Source organism: Otolemur garnettii, unplaced genomic scaffold (assembly GCF_000181295.1).
Source record: "Otolemur garnettii isolate 467f Iridium unplaced genomic scaffold, OtoGar3 scaffold00168, whole genome shotgun sequence".
NCBI classification, from domain to species: domain Eukaryota; kingdom Metazoa; phylum Chordata; class Mammalia; order Primates; family Galagidae; genus Otolemur; species Otolemur garnettii.
In genome coordinates this window covers 1476374-1503288 of record NW_003852563.1, presented here as the reverse complement: position 1 = coordinate 1503288, position 26915 = coordinate 1476374, and the positions used below count along the sequence as shown (strand labels likewise).

Genomic DNA, 26915 nt, shown 5'->3' with positions numbered 1-26915 from the left:
CAGGCAGTCCCCAGAATGAGACAGGTTCTGGAGGTTTGTTCTTAAGTTGAATTTGTATGTAAGCTGGAACAGGTACATTTACCCATTACCTGTAATAGCCTCTGTTCGTTAAGTGAGAGTTGTGAGTCAGTTGGATGTAAGTTGGAAACTCACTGTAATAGCCTCTGCTCGTAAGTGCTAGCTGCATATAAGTCGGATGTTTATGAACTGGGGACTGCCGAGATGAATAATATACATTTTTGCTTCTTTCTCTACATGGTTATTAAGAGTAATGTGAAGAAAGGCACTGGACTGGCCAAGCCCCCAAATCCCAGCCTACAAATCATATTCTAATTACCTTTATCTCCTACAATTCTCTATCACATTACCCTGCTGAATTTTCTCCATGGCCATTTTTCTTTGTTTATTCTCCCAACCCCCAGTCAAGTGTATTTTTACACACTGAAATATAAGCTCTTGCAATGTCGATCTTGTTCACCACTGTTAACACCTAAGGCGTAGGACAGTAGCATTCTTGATATTAGCATATCTAGCATCAACAAATCTTTGTTAAATGGATGCCATGCCAGTGAAATGTAGGGGATCCTACCTACTGGGGGAATGAGAATGGAGCTTGTCCTGATACAGTCTTAACTTGCAACCACCTAACATAAGCACTGTACTACCGTCCATGTGATCTTTCAGAGGAAACATCTTATCATTTCAATCTCTTAAAGATTACATGACTTCACATACATTTCTACAGACCACAAAGTTCTTAATGATCTAATCTCTATGCATCTTTTCAACCAAACCATGCCTGCTACATACTCCTGCACTCAAGCTTACCTTATACCTCGCTGATACTGGATTCTCGGTTTCCTTAATACTCCACACCATTTCAAACTTAAGCCTGGATCATGCCCTTGGGTTTGCTGATTCCCCTCCCCAAGGAGTTGGTGAACTCCAACTCACTCTTGAAGTCTGAGCTAAAAGATCTTCCTCCTCTAAGAGGTCTTCCCAGAGTTTGCTAAGTTACATGAGAAAGACGAGGAAAGGAACATAAACCCAGAGGATGCCATTCAGTTCAGCTTGCTGGAAGTAGCACCGTGGCAACTACACAGGGAGAAAGCTAAAACAGAGTGAGACAGCAGACTGGGAAGTGCTGGAAATGGGTGATGGGAAGATGGGCAGGAAGGTACCATAAACTACCTGAAAAACAGACAAAGGAAGAACCGAAAGGAAGGACTGGGCTCCAGGGATTAATCTAGTGGAGGCTTGAAACAGTTCAATTCTCATTTTCATTATGGCACACGTCTTGACTGTGATGGCCATTAAAGATAGCGAAGTGTTACTTCAAAGTAACTTACACTTCCAAAGGCATTTTGCAAGCAGAAATGAAGACTCCTTTATGAAGAGAATTTATTTATATTTATTAGCAACATGACAGCACTATGAAGAAACTTCCAACTGCATTAGTTTTGGCTTACCAAGGAAAAACTATAATAAACTATTTAAGCTATAAATAATAATACACAGTATAAGAGTGTTAATAAGATTAAGTTAATTAAAATATATAAATAGCATGTAAAAAACAAAGTATCCGGCATATGGTAAGCATCACTGTGTCTGCTATCATTACTCACATCCACTTTTCAAGGTTCTAGACTTCTGAAGCATGACAAACCCAAATGACAACACATGAAGTTAAAACAGTACTTGCACTAAGTAATATAGTTAAAATATTTTAAATTCATGGAAAAATATATTTTGGTAACATTACAATACCAAGATTGAATAACTGTTTATATAAGTTTTCCTACAGGGTTTTAAAACTAAACAATGGACAAATACTATTCACATATTATTGATTGAATAAATGGTTATATATCTCTACTATTTAAGTTTATATGTACATTTTCAACTTTTAATAAAATATAATGCATAAGAAGCTCAATTTACAATCGCCAAAATATGCAAACAGCCTAAATGCCCACCAACTCAAGATGGACTAGTATGTGGGGATCACGCCTATGGTTTATCCTATTAGGGTACATGTGAATTTGTCTAAAGGTCGAATATAAATGTCTTAACACAACAATTATGAGAAAGACATGATGGCTATGTTAGCCAGTTGGGTAAGAGTTTTTCAAACTGTATACAGAAGCAACACACTGTATCCTATGATAGAATTAATGTACACAATTATGATCTAATAAAAAAACATAAAAAAAAAGATGGATTAGCAAGCTGTGGTATATGTATACCATTGCCACTAAAAAAGACTTCACATCCTTTGTATTAACCTGGATGGATGTGGAACACATTATTCTTGGTAAAGCATCATAAGAATGGAGAAGTTAAGAATCCTATGTACTCAATTGTGACATGAGGTCAGTTAAGGTCCTAGTACATGGTGGGGGGTGGGAAGAGCTGAGAAAGGGAAGGAGGGAGGATGTGGGGGGTCAAGGGCTGTGGTGCACCTTTTGGGGGCAGGACACAAACATAAGAGGGTCCTTATCTAACAAAAGCAATTACTGTAACCTGCTTCTGGGTACCCTCAATGAATCCCCAACAATAAAAAATATAATATATAATGCATAAGAATATCAATATTAATATTGATACTGTTTAGTGGAACTGAATGAAAACCTGTTAGGTTCATACTACATATTTTTAAATGTCAATTATGGGTATTAAATTTACATGATATGCAATATAAAGTAGTAAATATGTCAAAATAGAGAATTTTAAGTCAAAGAGAAACTATTAATATGTCTTTTGTAAAGGAAATATTCTAATTCTAATAAGTTGTACTTTCCCATGATATGAAAATCAACTTTATCTCAAAGTAAATTCTAAGGAAAAAAATGACCAGTTTCTAACATGAAATCAGAATCTCAATCTGACTTTGAGATAAGATAAAAACCAAACTAATAAAATTCTAATCTATCATAATAAATTAAAATACATATAATATGTATTTAGAATGTAACAACATTTCTTTTTTTGAGACAGAGTCTCAAGCTGTCGCCCTGGGTAGGGTGCCAGGGCGTCATAGCTCACAGCAACCTCAAACTCTCGGGCTCACGTGATTCTCTTGCCTCAGCCTCCCAAGTAGCTACAGACTCCTGCCACAATGCCTGGCTATTTTTTTGTTGTTGCAATTGTTGTTGTTTTAGCTGGCTCAGCAGGGTTTGAACCCACCAACCTTGGTGTATGTGGCTGAGCTATCAGCGTTGCCACAACATTTTAAATGGACTTTTGTCTTGTATTCTCCAAAGTAATCAAAAATACTTTAAGGATACAAGTAAATATTAATTCACAAGGCTTAGAATTAAGCCATTTAGCTACTGGATTGCACTATTTAATTTGAGATAACCAGTCAGCACATCAAATTATAGTTGAAGACAAAGGCTATGTAGTTTTGTTTTGTTTTGTTTTTGAGACAGAGTCTCACTATGTTGCCCTCAGTAGAGTGCTGTGATGTCACAGCTCACAGCAACCTCAAACTCTTGGGCTTAAGTGATTCTTTTGCCTCAGCCTCCCAAGTAGCTAGACTATAGGTGCCTGCCACAACATCCAGCTATTTTTTGTTGCAGTTGTCATTGTTGTTTAGCAGGCCTGGGCCAGGTTCAAACCCGCCAGCCTAGTGGTTGTGGCTGGAGCCATAACTACTGCGCTATGAGTGCCAAGCCTGGCTACGTGTATTTTTAAAATTCATTTTAGATTTGTTTTCTATCAAAAAATTTCTCCTTTTTCTAGTCTAAGAGAAAAGCTTATGTAGTTTCTTACGTAAATCAGGTCTATGTTAAATGGCCCTTCTGTTCTAAAGGGTACAACAAATCAGTCTAAGTATTCATAGTCTAGTATCCCAAGAAACAACGAAAAGTGAGCAGAGCATATTCAGTAAATCATTACAATATGATTATCATAATCAAAGTGCCACTCATGAAGTGCTGGTTTTCTGTTACTTTATAGAATAAATATTCCTTTCCTAGTCTAAAACTGACTGACTCAAGATTCTGATGTCAATTATCGTGACTGGGGCTATAACTGTATTGTGAATATAAGCAACACGCTTACTTGTGCAACACGACAATTCAGATGAAAGGGTAATATTCACCTTTTGTTTGGATATTTAAATTTAATAAACACATATAAATAAGAAGTCAATCAAATCAGATTCATTTTCTTTGGCAGAACAGCAATCAATACCACTACCATATGTATTCCCATTCCAGCCATATAGAAAAGTAGACAGAGGCAATTCTCAAACTTTTAAACAAAACTCTGTATCTTTTATGTAGAATCCTTTACGTAATACTTCTGCTGGCTTTCAAGTACTGTATCTTAAACTGAGCCACTTATTTACTGATCCTTCAATAGATTACACAAGTTAAAGGCTAACTTTTAATAAATAAATATAATTGTTGAAAGACTATTATTCAAAAAAAACAGAAAACAGAAATGCTGATTTTTTTTTTTTATATAATGTTTAAGAATGGGACATCCTGGTGAACAGAAATGCTATACTTAAACAAGTTTACCCAAATCAGATTCACTTTTTAAGTACTGTATCCCCAAATTGGTTCTGGCATCTTTGTTCTGAGATATATTCTTCTGAATTGTACTTAATGCACAAATTCTGGAAATATAAGTGATTCAGGCTGAATCTCCTAGATAATGGCTCCAGCACATCCCTTGGAATTAATTATCATTTGCTTAATTCTCCTAAAAGTAGGGAGTACGAGAAGCTGGTTAGCTGGGCACCAATAAACTGGTGCTTCATTCTAACAGAAAGGCATTGATAACAATTCCTTTCAACATTAAATTCTTTGGACTCTGTCTGCATTTCTGTCTCATATGGACACAATTAATTTTAAAAATCAGATCAAGCTGGACCCAAACTCCCTAAACAGTATACAACTTTAAAATAATAGCTTAGTGAATGGGGGAGGAGGGAGTAGCATGGCCAGGAGAAGAATTTAGTTTGTAATGAAGTTTTGAGATTTAGTTCCAGTGGTTGTCAGTCTAAAATTCATTTGAAACCATATATTAAAGACAGACTATATTAAAGACAGAAACAGTTCAAATACTATAAATAAGGTATAAAACAGACATAAAAGGCTACAATATACTTTAAACATTAAAGGCAAAGGGAAATTATATATAAGATATGAATAGAAAAGGTTAAATTCTAAAATTCTGCATATGACCCATGATATAAACGTTCTCCCAGTCACCAGCTATTGTGTACATATCCAATGTTGATAGTAACTAACATTTAATACATACAGTGTGCTAGGGATGGCGTTAGGCCCATTATGTACATATAATCTCATCTACACTTGGCAAACAGTAAAAGTATTGTCTGTATTTAACAAAAGGAGAAAATGAGGTTTAAAATGTAATTAGAAGTAAAAAGAAGAACCAGAGGATGGATTCACAAAGGCCTGCCTTCAAAATCTGTAAATTTTCTATAATGTCACTTTGCTCTCTATGGAACTATTGTTGACTTACTCCTATTTGTGAATTCCATATTTACTAGTTTGTCTACTTGCTAAAATATATTTGTGCTGAGTCCCTAAATCGATACTCATGCTTTCTGACTTCTGCAATCATTCAGAAACATGTGCACAGCAGTGAAATTTCGAGCCGCCTAACGTACATGTACATTGATGACTCCAGCCTCTTGTTTCAGCTTTCATACTATAAGCAAGTAACCTTTCTGTGGTCTACTTAGGGCCAGATTTTCTGATCTGTCACTTTTATTGGTGATTTTTCACTGTTTTAAGTGCCCCCCCGGCCCCAGTATACTGTTAAGAAGTGCTGTCTAGAGCTCCTAAGTACAAGAAGACTGGTATGTGCCTCATGGAGAACCCACCTGGGTTAGATAAGCTTTGTTCAGGCCTGAGGTATAGTGCTATTGGCTATGAGTTCAATGTTAATGAATTAACAATATACAGAGGGTGCCCAAAACAGTATCCACATTTTAAATGATGGTAACCATGTATTAGTTTTCAAAGTGGCATTGAAGGTACCATTACCGCTCCGTGTACCTAGACACGCTGTGCACGTTGATTTTACCTGCAATTCATAAATTTGGGGGGAATGATCAATTTTACTTCCAATAAGATCTCTTCAAATGGGTATACCTTTTTTTGGCACCCCAGGTATATTAAATGCCTTCTTTTTTTTTTTTTTTTTTTTGAGACAGAGCCTCAAGCTGTCCCCCTGGGTAGAGTGCCCTGGCATTACAGCTCACAGCAACCTCCAACTCCTGGGCTCAAGCGAGTCTCCTGCCTCCGCCTCCCAAGTAGCTGGGACTACAGGCGCCCGCCACAACGCCCGGCTATTTTTTGGTTGCAGCCATCATTGTTGTTTGGCGGGTCTGGGCTGGGGATTCGAACCCGCCAGCTTAGGTGTATGTGGCTGGCGCCTTAGCTGGGTGAGCTATAGGTGCCGAGCCTATTAAATGCCTTCAAACATAAACATACCTACAACAAGGTTATGTATTCATCAATTGATACAAGGTGACCCAGGGCTCACAGGAATCTACCCTATCTCTCTCTTAGGAGCAATGGTTCAGTATCCCCAACTCAGTATTCATGGCAACTTCACAGACCATAACTATGGAGAAAAATAAGAATCAAAACAACAGAACTGAAAATGTCCCTCTAAAGAATGTTCACACTGACATTTCAGTGAAAGGTTCCCCTTCTGTCATCTCCTTTGAAAATACTACATCATTCTACTTGCGCAGCCGTCACTCATCTGCTGAGAAACCCTCCGTCGCCATTCTGTTTAATGGGTTGCAGATACATGTGTTTGACTTTGCTCAAAAAATTAATCTTTCTTAAAAGCAATCTGGCTTTCCAGTGGGAAAGTCTAAGGTAATTAAATTTCATTTCTTACTATCAGATGTCATGGGTCCTGTTTAAAGATGACTGTTGGGTGAGATTATAATTCTTAAAACTAGATAGTTCTGTACAATATGAACAGTACAAGCATCAACAAAAACTTAGCATAAAAAATCAGAAAAATATCAGCACAAATTGGAACGCTTACCTTTCTTGCCCAAGTCAGAGACTTTATTGAAAAAAAAAAAATTACAGTACTTAAAAATCCAAACAAGAACAATTCAGGGTTGAAAGAAAGAAGACCTAAAGAAGTCCATTGTCTTCGGTAAAATTTTGAATACAAAAAACGTAGACCAGAAAAGCAGTTTATGGCCTAATGCACTAGTTCCATGATAAACACACATATATAGTATATCTCCATCAAGTGAAACTTAATCACCTTTTTACAATTTAGAGAGGGAAGGCAGCTTTTAGTATGGTTAAGCCATGTATCATCAATACCATGAAGCTCGCCTATCAGTTGTAATAGCTTCTATAAAATACCACAGTGAGATTGCAATAAGCTCAGAAAATGGGCTACAAATCCCAGCTATGCTCAAGCAAGCAGTGAACCAAAAATAAAAATAGGTAAAACTGAACCAAGAACTAGATAGCATTCATCTAGATTCATGATTGGTAAGGCAAAGTTCACAGGCCAAGGTTTCAAAGAGACTTATTCAGATCTAAAAGACAGTCATTACATGAAATAAAAGAAAAGCATTTATAAAATTTAGAAAAAAACCATGACTTTTCACTCCAAAGACATAGCATTAAAAAGTGTACTTACAATTACCAATACCACATTGTTGTACCTTTAAATATCACTTTAAATATGCAAAGGTAAAGAGACTCAAAGTTGTACTTTATCATTTTTAATCTCTCCAGTTTAGACAAGCAATCTAAAAGGAAATTCCTGCTGAATGCATTCGTTGAAGTCTTTCAGACTGTAACACCTTTAGATAAAGGCAATGGTAACTTTAAGTTTCTTTTCCAATCATATTTAAGTTAGCCAACAAATGCTGAAATAACAATCCGTATAATAATATAAAAATACATGTAGTAAATCACATTGTTTTCACCAATTATTGAAGCTTAATAAAAATATTAATTATTATAATATAACCATTTTGAAGGTATCAATGGCCTGAACTTAGAATACTGTCTAAATTATATCATCAACAGAAACATTACATTTTCCCCCCTGCTTGGTGAAAATGAGCTCATGCAAGTATTTCTGACACTCACAGTGACACATATGGTCTGCTGTTCTCAGGGTACACAAGCAGCCCTCACTTTGAAACATGACAATATAATTTAGAGTCACACAGTATTTGTTAAAATACCAGCTTTCACATGATTTCATTAAGCACTACGCCAAAATAATAATTGTGATTTGTTTCAGGTATCAAACAAAGCCAATCATTTAAAAAGTAAAGGACTCAACCTATGCAGACTAGTTATCACGGTGGCTAGTGTAGAACTAGTATGGTTTTTGTAGTACAATGAAAACTATACTATAAAATACAATGGGTGTGCATTACAGAGCAGATTATCCAAGTAGAAAGGAAACTGAACAAAATACAAACTTTAGCAAGATTTTCAACCTTACCTACTACTCATCTTAGCCCTTGTTAAAATACCCTGAGTAAAATGCAAATATTTTAAATAATGCTGGTTATATAAGACTTCTCTAAAAATGAACCATAAATGTCAATGCATCACGATTTTTATTTACAACAGTCAGATATATAAAAATCAATTCTTAGCCAGTCACAATAAAACATTAAGGAATATAGGTTAAATCTGGAAGCTTTAAATTGTCTAAGTTTTGTTAGCATTTTGGCAAAGCAAATAATACATAAATGGATTCAATGTAAAAAAAATTATAAAAGAAAAATATATAAAATTTACAGTAGTTTCTATCCACCCTGGGCCAGTCTAAATCCCTAGAAAGCCTCCCCATCAGGTTCACTTCTGACTAAAAGGAAGAATACCAGTCCTCCAGCAAAAACAGCCCCATCTTTTCATCAAAGAGGCTCTCACTTCAATGATATTCCTCCAGGGAAGAGGACAGGAGCCAGGTTCCCTCGAATGTCATTCCCCAGATGTTCAAAACGTAACTAATTTATTAGCATTAGAAGATTTGGTTTATAGGGGAATCTCACTGGTCCAGTTTGTAGCCTACAAAAAAATGGATTATTTTTAAGTATAACATTAGAATATGAATAAAGGATGAGGATGTGGCTTTTTATTCCATAGAAATGGAAACATTTCCAAACATGACAATAAAACAAACAAACAAAAGCATGCCTACCATTGTAGTTGGCGTCCCTCCAGATTTTTTGATATTCTTTGAAGGCATTCCATGAAGGCGACTGAGTCGAGCTTGGAAACCTGAAAAATCAAAGTATTCAATTTAGAAGATTCTATGATCATTAGGGCATAGAAAAAAAAGATCCTGTATCAATAGAGAATTAAAAGTAAGCTGGTGGTAGGGGCAGAACATGATGACCACTACTGGGGAAAATGCGGAACTCACACTTAACAGAAAAGTGATGCCCAGCAGGGCTCTAAGGCAGTCAACAGTTAATTACGCAGTGTTAAAGCACTAGATCAGCGGTTCTCAACCTGTGGGTCACGATCCACAGGAACTGTATTAAAGGCTCGCAGCATTAGGAAGGTTGAGAACCACTTATTCAAGGCGTTTCTTTTCTCCCAATTTAGATTTTCACAATGGGTCTAGCAAGAAAGCAAGACAATTTTTCTAATAACTTGAAAGCATGATAAACATAATAGCTAAATCTGTAGCCAACATATTTCTTTACAGCCTCTTGTGTTTTATTCTCCTATTTCTACTTCAATCTGTCCTCTTTGAATACTGTTTATAGATTGACCATAACCCCACTGTATCCAACAGTTACAGGCAGTGCTACTGACCTCTTCTGCCCTGATGTGACATAAGCGGAAAAGAACCAGTTAAGATACTTTCAAAGACGGGATCTGGTAAGTTTTTGTCTAGCTCAGTAGGATCTTCCTTCTCCCACCAGGGCACGACTCCAGCGATCCCACACGCTCCACCTGATTCCTTTTCGTAGAACCAGTCACTCTGCTCATCATCACCTGTGCAAAAACAAGAAATCCCCCAAAGATTCAGTTTCACCATTCAAATACATAATTAGTGTTGTCAGATAATAAAAATACAGGATACAGGACAGTAGTTTATTTTGAATTTGAATTGCAGATGAAAGAATTTTAATATAATTATGTAGTATATTACTTTTTTTTTGGCAGTTTTTGGCTGGGGCTGGGTTTGAACCTGCCACCTCCAGCATATGGTGCCAGTGCCCTACTCCTTTGAGCCAAGGCACTGCCCAGTATATTACATTTTTAGTGTGTATGTCCAAGTACTGCAAGAGAGAAACTTGTACTAAAAATTATTTGTTATTTACTTAAAATTCAAATTTAAATGAGAATCCTGTATTGTATCTGGCAACTGTATGTATAATCTAAAAAGAAAACTTTTTACTCTATACCACACCAGCACTTAAGAAATGTTCTCTAACACTATGACAAGCACTGCTATAAACAAACCACAAAATGTTATGTGTAGAACCTATTTTATTTATTCTATTTTGAGATAGTGTCTCACTCTGTCACCCTGGGTAGAGTACCATGTTGTCATTATGGCTCTCAACAATCTCAAATTCTTGGGCTCAAGCAATCCTCTTGCCTCAGACTCCTGAGTAGCTGGGACTACAGGCATGCGCCACCATGCCCAGCTAGGTTTTTTTTCTTTCTTTAATAGAAAGAATCTCACCCTTGCTAAAGCTGGTCTTGAACTCCTGAGTTCTAGCAATCAACCTGCCTCAGCCTCTCAGAGTGCTAGAATTACAGGCGTGAGCCACCATGCCTGGCCTAGAACCAATTTCAAATATGAAAAATAATAAACTGGTTAATCCTTTCACAAAATTGTATGGAAATCCATTTAAAGTTACTACCCTTTCCATGTTGAGAAAAAACAAGTCTTAATCTCCTCCCAGTGGTTAAAAGGTATAAAGCTGTGGAACCCTTTCTTTGCAGCTGATAATGGTACATAATTGGCTTAATTTCATGATTTGTATGAAGTGTAAAAGGGGAAATAATCATGAACAGATGTGACTAAGTGAAATTAATCAAATTAAGCTCATTAAGAAAGTGTTGAAAAAGTTGATTTTAAATGAAAAGTGACAATACCAAACTACAACAATTGGGGTATTTTTAAAATATAATCACTATTCAGTAACTTTGACTTTGGGGAAAATACATGAATGAACCATAGGATAATTAATGATCAATTTAAAGTTCAGTTCAAAATGTGCCACTGGCACACTCAATATTTTGTTTTTTCCAAGAAAGGAATTGTAAACAGCTGTATAAAAGACAGAAATACAGAATAAAGCAGAGGGTTTTTAAAAATAAAAAACAAATACCATTTTGACTATGATCTGAGGTTCATTAAAGTCTTCTCCTCATGATTCTTAGAAGTTGCCATTAATTAAAGTTTCTAAAAGGGTCATCACAACTGCTATACACTTTTAGAGAAGAGATTTCTGATTTCCCACGGCCTTTTCTACAAACATTTTTAAAGGAAAACTATAAAAGAAGCCTTAAGCGTCAATTAAAAATAATTTTATGGGAAACAGCTGTATTTCAAATTAAGCACGAGTGAAAAATTAAAGACACTTGGAAAACTAGAGTCACCACCTTGTTTTAATTGAGGAACTGATGAAAACTAAGTTTTTAAAAAGCACAAATTATAGCACCTAAATACTATTTTAACTGAGAGTTTTATTAAAATTTCGCAGATCAGATTTCAGTGCAAGAAAAAAACAAGAGAGTCACTTGAAACTGACTGTATCTGAAATCTACCCCTAATGTAGAAAATGAAGTTACTTTATTTTTGATGTGATATACAACTTTATTCTTAATACGGAAATCTCATGGCTTTTGATTACAAACTTGGGCTCTAAAGTCAGACCAATTAGAATTCTAGTGTTTTCTAACATTGGGGAAATTATTTCAACACTATTAGGAACAGTTTCTTCTTTTAAAAAAAATGAGAATCCTCATATAATTTATTAAAAGTTAATTAAGAATTTAAATAAAACATAAGAAAAGCACTTAGCAATGTGAAAGATAGTAAATTCATAATAAATGCTAGCATATCAGGCTAAGCCACTCAAAGATTTAAGAAAATGACAGGCTTATCAAAGTTATTTTTTTTAAGTCTTTTTCATTCTTACCAATATTAACATTTACAATATAATCTTGAGTAAAATTCCACATTTTCACAAGAACTTAGATATACTATTATGAAGGTAGTTAAACTCACTTTTAGCCCCTGCATTCCACATTTAGACAAAGTCTCAATTTAAAAAGTCTATGGTATTTCAGTTATGGACCCATTTATCTGGAACAAACGGTTTATAAGTAAGAAATAAAGAATAATCATTTCATTGACCTTACTCATAATGCCAAGAAGATGGACAGACTAAAAAGAAGTGTGGGCAGCTATTACTTTGTTTATACTCTGTTTTTTTTTATAACATCATTAAATAAATTTATAATTGAAAATCATAAAGATATTGTATTTGGTCGTACTGCCTCTAATGTATTCTTAAGAAAGGAAGATAACATTTGTGATAGGAATTTCCACATATTCGTTTAATTTCATGATTTGTATGGTGTGTAAAAGAGGAAACAATTTGAGCAGATGTCACTAAATGAAATTAATCCAATTACGATTAATCCTGCCCCTTCATTGAGATTTTCGTATATCTAACGGACTCAAAATACTGCCATGTTAAAGTGTGAAAAGCTTCAGAAGTTGCCAAGATGGAACATGTAAATTGTAAAACATTTCTGTTTAATAGTTTACAATACTGAATTCATGAAAATCATCTAATTACTTACAAACCGGATAGAATGAATGAATGTCACAGCTGAATAAAAATGACAAATGACTTGCAAATCCACCTTTATGAATGCTTAAACAGTTTTAAATGCATCTGGAATCAGGTAGAGAATGAGAACCAGTGTCTTTCAAACTTGCTAAGAGACAAAACTGAAAAGCTCTGTTAGAGAAGATAATCCTTCTCTAATATTACTAGTTGTATATACTAGCTTTGGAGATAATCAATTACTTTAGGTCATGAACAGGACACCTTCTATGGCATGGAAAAAAACAATGCTTACCTGTTTCTATAATACTAAAACCTGGTCCAGGAAGTACGGCGTATAAGGTAAAGGGATTGCAGTCAGTTTATGAAATAACCAGTAAAATGCACAACTTTAAAATAAAGACGTTTTTCCAAAGGGAGAAAAATATAGAATTTCAGTACCTTGTCTTCCCTCATCATTGGTAAACAAACCAGCATCAGTGCTGCTGAGACTGCTGGAATCACTGTAACAAGGAAAAAGAAAGAAACAGATCAAAAGAACAATTGATCTCTCAGTCGTAAAAATTTTAGAGACATGGCAGCTCAGAGACAGAACTTAAGACTGACAAAGATCTGAAAGAAAATAAGATGATTTTTTTTTAATCAAACTGCAAATATCCTGGTTCCATTAACTACAGAGCATATTATTTTTGGCACATAAAACCACAGGAATCTAATGGGACCCTGACAGTAAGCCAGATGTGACTGCAACGCGGTGCTGACACAATTGATGCATTTTATTATCTGCTTTCATCAAATGCTTACTGCTCCTTTCTTATGCCATGCAATTCCGCTGGAGCCTGGAACACCACTGCTCAATAAAATAGGAAAAGTCTCAATCAAAAGCAGGCTAAGCCTTTCTTCAGCACATGAAACACTGGGGACTGAAATGAAATTACTTTTCATAACCATATTTGCAAATATTCTGGAAAAGATATTACTTGAGAATTCACAACAACTCTATTACTTTGCAAGAAAGAGAAAAAGTTTACATGATGACAATCCACTAAATCAAAGTAAAACATGCACCTAAACCCCTCTCCCCCCAAAGTTAAGGTCACTGAGCAAAAACAATGGATATTAAGGAGGGAGGATGTGAAAACAACACAGGTTCTCATGACTCACACAAAAGTTCTACAGTGTGATTCAGAATCAAATTTAACATACAAATTAAAACAAATTAGCAGATACTTGACTAACATAAACGAATTGTCACTATTAGGTCTAGTAGGAGAAATTCTTATATGATAGTTGAGTTAGTTTAAAATACCAAGAGATGTCTAGCTTCTAAAGACCTGAGGAAAAATCAATGATGTTCTTTAAAAATTCTCATGTACTTTCTTTTTACTATAATTCTTAATTTAACCAATCAGGAAACAGCCCTATGTTTTTTGGGCTTTGTGTGTGTGTGGTTTTTTTTTTTTTTTTTTCTTTTTTTGAGATGGAGAAGTACTTTGTCACTCTGGGGAGAAGTGCTCTGCCATCACAGCCCACAGCAAACCTCAAGCTCCTGGGTTCAAGTGATCTTCTTGCCTCAGCCTCCAGAGAAGCTGGGACTACAGGCGCCTGCCATAATGCCTAAGTATTTTTTAGAGATGGGGGTCTTGTCTTGCTCAGGCTGGTCTGGAACTCCTGAGCTCAAGCTATCTGCCTGCCTCTGCCTCCTAGAATGCTAGGATTACAGGCATGAGCCACCACATGGGGTTATTATTTATTTTTTAAATTAAGATACTTTTTCCATTAACATGTAGAACTCTGTACCCTGATTGATTTTATTAAAAAGACACTTTAACCTGTTTTAAAATATTTAAATGAAAGTTTAAGATTAAAATTATAGATGAGATTTAAATTTGTTTATTCTAAATATAAAATATCATTTTCAGTTTTTGTTTGATTTAAAAAGAATAAAATGGAAGGGTGCAGGAATTTGTTAAAAGGCACATTCTTCTAAGTAACTGAATTTAGACCTCTTTACTTTCTTCAAACTAAGTGAAGATACGAAGTTCCTTATACAACTGGTAATGAAAAAGCACTGTTTTCTAAGAGCATCAAACTGTTTTTCCTCATATATATACATTCTCTGCACACAGCAGTGTCAAAGTACTAAAAATTCTTCAGAAACTTTATCTTTCTGCTATATAGCTGTCCAAACTACTACTGATTTTTTTCCTTTTCCCGTTTTCCCCCATTAATACTATTCCAATAAAGGACCTCAGACATACCTCTTACACATACTTCTGAAACCCTTTAAACACATTTGAAAAATGTATTCAAAATTCAGAATTATTCAAATTTTGGAAAAGTACATTCTAAAATAACTCGGAAGAGTCTGGAATAGCACTCTGTGAGCAGACATGTTAACACATGTTTTTATAATTAAATGAATGAGTGTCCACATTACGTACAGGCAGGTTAAGTCTGGACACAATTCGTTTTTCATAGCTTTTCAGAGTTTGGATTTGCAGATAAAGGATTATGCATCAATGTGCGATTTTTTAAAACATGATCTTGGGAGTTTAGATTCTCCCCTTCTGATAGATTCTGTATGTAGCCACATACATCTTTTCGAAATATAACTGGTTGACTCAAAGTCATGATATCTTGGAGCAGGAAAAGGACACCAAATGAAAGTACAGGAAATTCTAATAAATTAGTTTAATCTCAATAAATGCTTATGCTTCATTTTTTTAAATCACACAGAAACAGAAAATGATTTATATTTAGAAAGAATATGTGGATTTAAATCCCATCTATAGTTTTAATCTTAAATTTTCATTTAAATATTTTAAAACAGGTTAAAGTGCCTTTTTAATAAAATCAATCAGGGTACAGAGTTCTACATGTTTATGGAAAAAGTATCTTAATTAAAAAAAAGAAAACAAAACACTTAGGCCCAGTGTTTGTGGATGTAAAATGTATTAACACTGGTTCATCAATTATGACAGATGTACCACAGTAATGTATGATACTAACAATGGGAAAAATTGGGGTCAGGGCATATGACAATGTGACAGCTATAAGCCCTCTGAACTATCCCTGCAATTTTTCTGTAAATTTAAAAAGTATTCCAAAGAAAATAGCTGATAAAAACACGAATACACACACATACACACACAGGCTCACACTGACAGCCTTCTATTTGGAAGTCTGATATTACTTCCTCATACTTACAGGATTAAATTTAGATTCCAAGGCTTTCTGTGGATGGGTCTCCCATCTTGTACCCCCATGTCTGGTCCTTCCGTTTGTATGTTCTTTCTTGAAGTGATATAAACAGAAGGACCAGAGATGGAGACTGCGAGACAGGAGACCCACCCATCTCCTATCTCCTCTCTAATTTCTCTCCACCTGCCCACTCTCTTCAAGATAGAAGGAAATCAGAATTCCCTCTCAGCTCTTAGTCCTTAAGGATCCTTCACCTCCTTCGAGAGGTTTGTACCTGTATGGACACAACCTGTTTCCTACTTACATTTCCCTTCATTAATAGCTAGGGAGTTGCTCCACATATATCATATACTTGTTAATTCTGCTCTATAAATTAGAACACGAACTTAAAAAGAAACAAGACTTTTCCTTTTCAGCAGCTCATGGTCATTATGGCTCACCTCTAAGAAAACATCTTCCCACTTTTCTGGTCTGAATTTTATAGCACAGTATTCAAATGACCACAAATGCTTATTGAACAAATGTGTGCAAACAACTACCCATCACTCGTGCCAATCTGTTCATTTCTTGTATTTTCTGTAGAGCCCTATTTCTCATTCATCCTCCCAAATACAGTCAGCCAATCTCCCATTGATTCCCACTCTTCAAATCGCTCTCCAACACTTCTTTTCCTCTACTACTACGGCCATAACTCACCTCCAACTTAAGGATCCACTGCAGGTTAGGCAGGGGTAAACAAAATACTGTGGTCAAGATCACACTATCTTGATAAAAACGTGGATCTGAGTTTCTTCACTGCTACAAATCCTTCACTGACTTCTCAGCGATTGTAAAATGATGTAGTCCAAACTATTTACTATAGCACATATGACTTCAAGAAACATTTACTGCTGTGCCTTAGCTGCCATCTTACATTATAGAGAAAATGAACTACATATACTTTCCCAAATACACCACAGTTGTTTCACAACCCACGCTTTTGCACCAGTTGTCCCCGCTCCCCTCTTCACTCTCCCAATTTCTGACAAGTCTCAGTTCTTGCTTTAAAGCGCAGCTCCTTGAGAAGTCCTCCCTGAGAAGTCGTCCCTCTCTAGCACCTTCCACTCAGCACAGTGCATTTTCATCATGTGTTTGCTGGCTATGAGGCTGTTGAGGACAGTCTGTACCAGCAGGCCAGGCCTCACCGCTGAAGAGTAAACGCACAGCTTTTTATAGCCAAAAAGCTTGAAAAACATTTACACTTGTTAGGAAAATATTTTAAATATTTAGCAATCTTCCCACGGGAGGAATTTGCACCTAACTTTTAAGTGACAACAGAAAACAGATACACAAATAGATTTAAATCAGAGAGTGATTTAGTCAGGAGTGAAAACATGCTCTTTGCAAACTTGTACCTGGGCTGTTTGTTGACAGCTGAGAAGGCTGATTTTATTAGTAGATACTCAAATATTTTTTTACAATGAAAAGAAATGAACAATAGGAGTTTCATCTCGTTTCTGTTACTGGGTAGATGTCTCAAGACATTAAATTAAAAAAAAATAAAGGGAGGGTCTTGGACAATCAATCTAGAAAGCACATGATCTACTTGTGAATAAGGCAGAATTGAGGATGTTACCTCCGCTGCCACACAGTCTCCCAGCATTTGAGGGAAGTAATTACTTTCAAGTCAGAGTGAGGGGTCCTTAGTTACCATGGCCCAATGCTGGCATACAAATAACTCTCATTCATGCTTAAAAATAGCAACTTTCTTAGAAGAAAAACAGATACCATAAACTTTTCAAAGGTTTCTTGAAATACTTTTTACTTTAATTTTTATTTCTTTAGAAAAATTATACAAAGAGTAAGCCATGTGTAATAAAAGGACCATTCCATAAAGTCTTAGCAGGTCCCATTCACAACTGTAATTGCATTTAAAAGGAAAAAAAAAAAAACAGAGTTCCACAGCTCGCCAGAGTTCACATGATTAAAATGATCCTAACTCCACAAATATAAATCATGTCCTTCTTCCCAGACCGTGTTTCCTGCACACACTCTGGCATCTTGTTTTAGGGAATCACGCCTGAAGGGATGAGCAGTGTTGACACTTCCTCATTTCTTCCACGCAGCACCACGTGGTATAAAGGAGAAATAATGACTTACCTTTTGATGCTGTCAGAGAGTACTTAATAATTATCATTGTAGTTACCTCCTTTCTTGAATGGGCAGATTAGACCAACTGCCAAAGTTTCATTCCTTTTATCATTTTTCTACTGACAAAATCAGGTGCTTCTAGACTATAAACTGAGTTTTATAATCAGAATTCTATGTCTAAGCGGTATAAACTTCTGATTCTCAGCAATCGGGATAATGAATTGTGACACTCTAAAAAACTGATTTTTTTTTTTTTGGCCAAAGGGTAAAGTTCTAGAATTATACAAATATATAATTACATATACGTCCAATTCTCAGAATGACAAACACACCATGATTCAAAAGCACATTCTTTCCCACTGAAAATCCATTTCCTTTTCTCTTTGTATCTGAAAATTAATTATAATACAATCAAAAGGGTTTGTATAAATCAAGTAAGTAATTTTGCCAAGTGCTAAACATCATAAATTATAAGGAAATATAACTACAGTTAAACAGTAGGATTACTACCATTATTACAATTGATAATTATTTTAAAATAGAATTAATTAAAATACAAAACCCATTCATCCACAAACACTGGAGACACATATTTTTATACGTAGAGAATATAAAAGTCACCTTTCACTCATGAGCTCATCTGAGACCTTTTGTTCCTCGTATTCCATTTTGTCCTTATTGGTCTGGCTTATTTCCTCACTTTCTAAAACTACTCCTTCATCTGGGACTTTGGGTCCTTGTCTAATTATTTTCAACTTCCTTTTTTTAACTTTATTCTTGGTAAATTCTTGATATTGGTAAGCTCTGTCACTGTCCATGTCCTGATCTCTACACCCTTCCGGCGGCTGGGTCATTGTCCTTTTGCTGGAGATGTCTTGGGGGAGATCCACGGCCATGCGCTTGACCTTCCTTCTCCTGCGCAGAGTTCTGTTCCCAAGGTTGTCCACAGCAAAATCAGACTCATGCCAGAGCGGTCTTTTCCCTCGAACATTATTATTTAAGTTTGAGGATGGCCTGCGCTTTGCTACTAACATTTGGTCGTCAGAGTCACTGTGATCTTTTTTATTATTATTGTGATTCTCTCTGTAGTCCTTGCTTGGTTCTTCTAAACTAGAATCCGAGCCTTCACTCAAGCCATGACCAGTCTCCCAGGGGTGGTGCACGTTATATGACCTCCGTTTTCTCCCTCTCCTCTTCCTTGCCTGACGTTTCAGTGGACAAGATAGACTTCGAGAATGGTCTCCTGTTTCAGCAAATCCACCTCGAGCTTGCTCCGAGCTCTCTTCCAATGCTGAGACAAGATCATGAACCAGTTCCTCCATGGTTCTACTGAAATGCCTACATTTTTTAGAGAAAGAAAAAAATAAGGATTATGGTTACTCTTAAAACATATTAACCTAGTTTTCTACCCACATAATTCACTCTAAATTTGACTAATAGGCTTGGTGCCTGTAGCTCAGTGGCTAGGGAGCCAGCCACATACACCAGGGCTGGTGGGTTCAAACCCGGCCAGGGCCTACCAAACAACAATGACAGCAATAACAACAAAATAGCTTGGCATTGTGGCAGGCATCTATAGTCCCAGCTACTTGGGAGGCTGAGTCAAGACAGTTGCTGCAGCCCAAGAGTTTGAGGTTGCTGTGAGGACTCTATGCAGGGTGACATAGTGAGACTTTGTCTCAAAATAAATAAATTAATTAATTAATTAAATAAAATAAAAAATAAATTTGACTAATAGTGATTACAAAATGTTTAAAAGCTAATTTTCTTAAGAGAGTATAGTTTAAAATACTCTGGTTCAATTCTAAGCATCTTCTACTATTAAACTACTTCAAGATAGAAGTAAGGAGATGAAAGATCCCAGTATTCCTACAGTTTTACTGTGCCACTATGGAAAAGTTCTTTCTGAATAATCACTGTTCTCTAGACTATTCCTGTCTTTTTTCGAGAGCCAGTTCTCCTTGAGCAGATACAGGGAGAACTTTCTCAGCCCCATCTTGCCCATGAATTTCTAAGAAGGAAACATAAAGTGTCTTGTATCATGCAGTCACTGCCATGATATAAGAGACAGACAGAAAGACAAGTAGTTTCAAAATCTGTACACACGTATATAGGGAAAAACCTTTAAACAAACACTATGCACATATTTAGACCACACTGATCTCACGACCCAGGAAAGCAGAAAATACATTCAATTGTAACTGTAGCCTCACTGATCTAAATGGACCCATCATTACTTCATCCTGAAGCAATCTCTTCTTTTTAAAGAACATGAAACCATATTACCAGTGAGGAAATTATCCAGTGGTCAGCAAGGATAAGACCGGCATTCCTTGGGAACTTTTATAGATTATACTGTTCTTTTCCAAACCCCATTCCTAAAGATTTTAAATTAGTTGGTATAATACAGAACACAGGTATCTGATTTTATTTTTAACACATTACACATAACTCAGATATGCACCTTTCTTATGAAGGCCGTAGGCAATCATTTCCGAAGCTGGGATCTACAAGGAATCTAAATATTCTCTGCAGTCCTATAGAGTTTCTAGAGTCTATAGCAAGGGTAGGCATACCTTTCTGCAAAGGGCTTGATACCACCTCGTAAATATTTTAGACTTGGCAGGCCTAAAATTGGATCTCTCACAACTACTCAACTTGCTACTGTAAGGCAAAAACAGCCACAAGGAATAGATAAATGAATATGGCTAGGTTCCCAAAATTTTATTTATAAAACCACGTGATGGCTGGCTATAGTTTGCTGACCCTTGCTCTATAGAACTGCTATAGTGATATAGTCTCATCATTTAAGATTTTGCAAGTACCCTATAACAACTTTCAGCTTTTTCTTTTCATTTTAGTGACAAACTAAACACACACACAATATGATTCAGTTAGATTTACCTTTTATTATGTGATACACACACATAATTTCTAACACTTGAGTATTAGTACTTAATACACAATTTCTAACACTTGAGTACTTAACACAGAGGCAGAGTTCTCCGTCACAATGACACACATCTAAGAGGTGAAGACAGGATGGTGCCACAGCCCCAGGGCTTACCTAGCTATATCCAAGAACAACTATATAGTTCCAGAATACACTTCATATTTTTGTGGGATTGATTTAGCACCAGGTAATACTGCTTTAATCATGGAGACAGATTTAATGCACATCTATATAAAAGCCAAGTGATTCACAGTTAGGTATACTATTTTGAATAGAAAGAAGGGGTGGGACACCTGAATCAGCAGAAGGTGCACCCTGCTGGTTTGGCTGGTGAAAGTGAATTGAGCTGAAAAGACCAACCCTGTCCTGGTTAGTAAGAGGTACCTGAGAGCAATTCAGTCACGTGGCAATCATTACCTTTTTGTTAATGTGGGTTTGTATTTTCCAGGTCTACCTCCTTCAGCATCCTGAACCTATAAACAAAAAGTCTATCTGGATATACGTTTTACAAAAACATAGTGATTCAAATGCATAGTTTAGATAACTCTGGAAGGCCACTGAGATTTCTTTTTTCCTTTATAAGGGTTCTAGGTATAACTGAGATTTCAAAATACTGCGATAGATTAAGAGAAATATGCATGACATAAATTAGCATTAAGCCAAAACAAGGACTACCACTCCGACTACCTTAATAAGGACCTACCATGATCTTATCCTTATCAAGACCAAATGGATCTTTTTTCCATTATTTATGTATAAATAAGTGCCTTTTAGTTTCTCTTAAAGCAACAAGCTTTTGTTTTCTATCACAATGCTTCTTTAGAAGAAATGTAGTCTGAGAGACTTATTATTTCTGAATATAATATTTCTCTTTAAAAAAAAAATCACCTAGAGCCAGTTTAGCATGTGTTAAAAGTAAGGATCCTTTCTCTAAAAGAAGAAACGGAATCACCCAGTTTTGGATAACTTACTTTCTGAAGCATAGAGTTTGCCTATGAAAGGATGAATGACTAGTTTGAAATATTAAAACATAAAATTAACTTGATGCATGAATATATAATATCCAACTAATACTGCTGTTTAGTTTGCTAGTTACAATTTAATGCTTTACTTTAGAAGAGAAAATTTGATAATCCTAACATTAGAAAAGGGTAACATATCCAGTTCTACTGAAATTATGACACTCTTAAACTAATTTTGCTTAAAAAGCATTACTGTATCTAATCATTTAATAAAATATAAACAATAACATTCCCATTAAGAATGAAAGCAAAACGTCTTTAGAATCTCATTAAAATTGTGTTAGCCTTATTCAATTTTGTTTTTATTTTTATTTAAAAATAAAATATATTAAAATAGTATTTTAACTAGAAAATCCAATTTATTCCATGATAGCACACTAATATAAATCAACTAAGTTACTTTAAATTAAAAAAAAAAACCTATAAAAACACAGAAAACAATGCATTTCATATAAGTTCAGTTAATGTTTAGCTGCTTCACTGGCATCGTTCAGGTAAAAGCAGCACCAACTGGCCTCAGAAATAAAGTCATTGTAAGAGGACATCAGATAACCAATAGTTCTTTCACTTCCTTTGACTTGGCATTTGTATCAAAGCATTAGCAGACTCTTGTACTGAAATAAAGATATTTTGTTAAATAGACCTTTCCTATTAGAGAAGAAAGCTGGAAATATATTAACTTTTCTGTAAAAATCTATACTTAGTGACCATCCATGGTTTTAAAAGTTTGAATTACAGTCAATGAGTGTACTACTTAACTAATTTGAGATTTTTATATTCACATTTGTAATAATTTATTTTCATTTGGAAATGAAATCTTTAGGGAACAGTTAGCAATGGGTAATGTCTATAGTAACAGTTCATTAGTAATTTTATTGAAGATAGCCCAGATGAACAGACTATCCCAAAACAAATCCAAATAAGGTTGGATTTTATAAAAAGAAATTACTTGGGTAGGTAAGTACTTTGTTTTTTTGGGTGGTTATTAGATATGCTGAGCAATATAAAATGTATGATCAATCCAAGATTGCTATGCAAGTTTTGTTTTAAATTTTAGGCCATAGGTTCATGTTTGTTTGTACTCCATTAGGCAATACTAATTACCCAGTAGACAAGTTAACTGCCAATCTCGGGTTCCTTACAAACATGCTCTAATCAACTCAGAAAAAGACCTTCCTAAAATTGTTATGTTTTTAAGAGTAAGGAAGATAAATTAATGTAGAAAACATGGAGTTGAGGGTTTTCCTTCAAATGTTTGGTTCAAGGAAGAATAAGGAAGCTGCTTTAGTCCTAATTTACTGCTAGTACCTCCCCTAAGAACTGGGAGGTGACTATGGGCTCAATAGTTTTTAAATGACAGCAACACGTGTATATAAGTGGGCATAAGAGGAATGAAGAAAGCCTAGAAGACAGATCCCCTTAATCACTAATAGTCAACTACTTTGTCTATGACTACTGCTTTTGAAAGCTCTATTAATAATAACTGCTCTTCCTAATAGGGAGAAATACAGACAAGGAATAATTTCCTTGCCTGGATGTAGAAAATACAAATAAGTATATAAAAAGAAGATACATGTGTATCTACTGAATAAAAAAAATAACCTTGTAGCTATAACTAAACAGCAACAAAAACAAAAACCTGACTACAGGTATTAACTAGTTAAGGAAGAGGAAACTGAATACTGTTTACATAGGTCACTACGGAAGTTTTGAGCCAGACTATATGTTACTGCCCCTTACTTTACTCCCGAGAAACACCACTGACAGTGTCCTTTCTGATTCACCTGTGCAAGTTTCAACTTGCTCAGCTTACTCGAGTTGCTACAAACAATTCATTTGTTTCCACCCATGTGGATTTTACCTTTCTTGTCTTTTCTGTACCTTTCATAATGATCCACATATCACCTAGCACATGGTAAATTATCTTTGTCTCTCTAAATATGGATTATTTCTTTTATAAAAGTTAAGTAATTTTAAAAGTGGAATGCTAAAAGTAAGTTTCTTATTGCTCAGTACAACTGCTTAATTGGTTTTCAAAAATGTGAGGAAAGAAATAATTATTTGCGTGTTAGTTTCTGTATGAATAAAAATCCAATGCATAGGGCAGTGCCCGTGGCTCAAAGGAGTAAAGCACCAGCCCCATATGCCAGAAGTGGCAGGTTCAAACCCAGCCCTGGCCAAAAACCATAAAAAAAAAAAAAAAAAATCCAATGTGTACAAAAACACTGTCTTAACAGACAGTATATATTCAAAAACTATTTTGATGAATACATGTTATTATCACACACAAACTTAAGAAAAAGACAACCCTGGAATTATATGCCTCCATATCATGTTAGCTTTCATTTAAGATAGGAAAGGTTGGTTGGTCCTAAATGTATACAGCAAACAGCTAAACGACACAGATCAAAATTAATGCATAACAGTGCAGACTATGAAAATGGGCACCTAAACATGCAAATGGTAAGCCTTACAGAGACCACTTCAAGGGCAAAGGACTAATGAGTTCATGACTAGTTTAGCACACTGTAGTCCCTAATAATTATTTTAAGTCTAAGACTTCTGCTCCTCATAAAATTTATAAAATTCCTTCCTTAATGGTAATATTATTTATCCAAGTAAGTTTTTATCTTAACCTTGTAATCCAGATAGTTTAAATCTTAAAAACTATGCCTTCAATTTTCTCTTTATAGAATATACTGGGGGGGGGGTCACGTTAGAAAATTAATAACAATAGTAACAGTAAATGCTAACACTTACTCTATTTAGAAATTGCTTGACTTACCTATTAAATTATAAATCAGAAGCAACCTTTTCTTTTTTTTTTTCCAGACAGAGTCTCACTTTGTCACCCTCTGTAGAGTGCCATAGCATCAAGGTCACAGCAACCTCAAATTCTGGGGCTCAAGCAATCTCTTGCCTCAACCTCCCGAGTAGTTGGGACTATAGGCATCTGGCTATATTGAGATGGGGACTTGCTCTGGCTCAGGCTGGTCTCAATGGAACCCATGAGCTCAGGCGATCTGCTGCCTTGGCCTCCCTGAGTGCTGAGATTACAGGCATGAGTCACTGCGTCAGGCCTAGAAGCAAACTGTTTCTCTCTTTTTGAAAGAGATGGGGGTGGGAGAATATCTTATTTTGAAACATATAAATGATTAATTGATACTTTACATTAACACTAGGCAATAAATATGGAATAGAATTCTCTACAGAAAAAAAGGCTTGTAGGAAACTGTAGAGAATATGAGCTTTGAAGTCAAAGCCATTAACTTGGAAGGTAAATTCTGTTACATTCACTAGTCATAAGAACTTGGACAAACTACTTCTCTTCTGTTTTGTTTATTAAACATAAAAATGAGAATAGTTTCTACCTTGAAGTAACTTTTGTGAGGATGAGACTGAGTACTTAATGTTTGAGAGAAATTATTTTAACTTTCAACAACGTCTACCCACAAAATAGAAAAACTGATCACTAAAACATCAAATTATTCTGCTTTTTAAGGTGTAACAGTACTGTGAATCCTGAGGGTGTCACAGCAGAAGTAAAGGCCTTCAACCCTTTGAGGTCAGCCTATGAGGATAAAAAAAGTCCTATGTTAAAAAAAAATTAATATATGTCTGACCTACTCCCACCTTAATAATATACAGATATAAATGAAAAAGAAAAAGATTGAAGGAAATAATCCTTCCCAGTTAAGAGTCGCCAGGTCTCCACCAAAAAGAAAACTCATTTCCCTCAATGGAAGCCAAAGCTCCACTGACTGGATTCGAGAGCAAGTGCGGCTGGCAGCTCCCACTGTGTCACAGCAGAACAGTCAGGAAGCTTCTTCTCCTCATTAACTGGCAGCTGGATGGAAACCAAACCATGATTGTCTTTAAGGAAAATAGTTCAGTTCTACTTTCCAAGTTAGTGATTTAATAAGCAAGCTCATTTATGATCTAAAATTGAAGACCATTCTTTGAGTTTTCTTTTTTGTTACTTCATTTACTATCTTCAGGGCTCACTCAAAACTTCCTACTTTTTACTCTAATTTACTTTCAAAATGTAAACTATTGAATAAAAAACTGCCTAAATACAGTCAAAGTCTAAAATAAAACAAAAACTTTACAATCTAAAAAGTAATTCATTCTAATTCTTATCAACATGCATACATATTGAAGAGTATTCAGGAGAGCCTTTAGCAGGTAGAAAATGAATCTTATTTATTGCTTATACATAGTATATGCTCAATAAGTATTTGCTGAATACATAATATATCCTAAATTCCTACGTTAAAAATGAGAATAAACAGGAATGGAAGAAAAAGTATCCAATGTACTCAGACCTATTACGAAACCAATTTATAAATTTCATATGAAAGCTATAACCCAATTATAGCCTAAGAAGAAGGGGAAAGGGGAGAGGGAGGAAAGGGGAGGGGAGGGGGAAGGATGAGTAGAGGGAGGGTGATTGGTGGGACCACACCTACGGTGCATCTTACAAGGGTACATGTGAAATTTACTAAGTATAGAATATAAATGTCTTAATACAATAACTAAGAAAATGCAGTGAAGGCTATGTTAAACAGTTTGATGAAAAAATTTCAAATGGCATATAAAACCAGCACATTGTACCCCATGATTGCATTAATGTACACAGCTATGATTTAATAAAAAATTAAATAAATAAAAATGAGAATAAAGACAATATTAATCAGTTGTATCTCACATACTGCTTGACACATAAGAGATTTTTTTATTAAAAACTGTCAAATGAACAAACCAATGAATGACGAAATGAATAAAA

At 35.4% G+C, this 26915-nt stretch overlaps 1 protein-coding gene across 2 annotated transcripts in view; it reads right to left on the bottom strand.

The window, feature by feature from the left end:
- GPATCH2 (G-patch domain containing 2) overlaps window positions 1–26915 on the bottom strand; it is a 188588-nt gene that overhangs the window by 158841 nt on the left and 2832 nt on the right. The window contains exons 2-6 of one of the 2 annotated variants that reach the window (XM_012811605.2): window positions 18776–19492; window positions 13262–13323; window positions 9819–10001; window positions 9196–9275; window positions 7047–9062 (exon numbers count right to left, since the gene is read on the bottom strand). In XM_012811605.2, the coding sequence (XP_012667059.1) occupies window positions 9030–9062; window positions 9196–9275; window positions 9819–10001; window positions 13262–13323; window positions 18776–19492 (1075 nt within the window). In that variant the 3' untranslated portion in view covers window positions 7047–9029. Of the gene's footprint in view, window positions 1–7046; window positions 9063–9195; window positions 9276–9818; window positions 10002–13261; window positions 13324–18775; window positions 19493–26915 lie in introns of those variants that run through there. The other variant, XM_003800146.3, reaches the window with a different exon arrangement.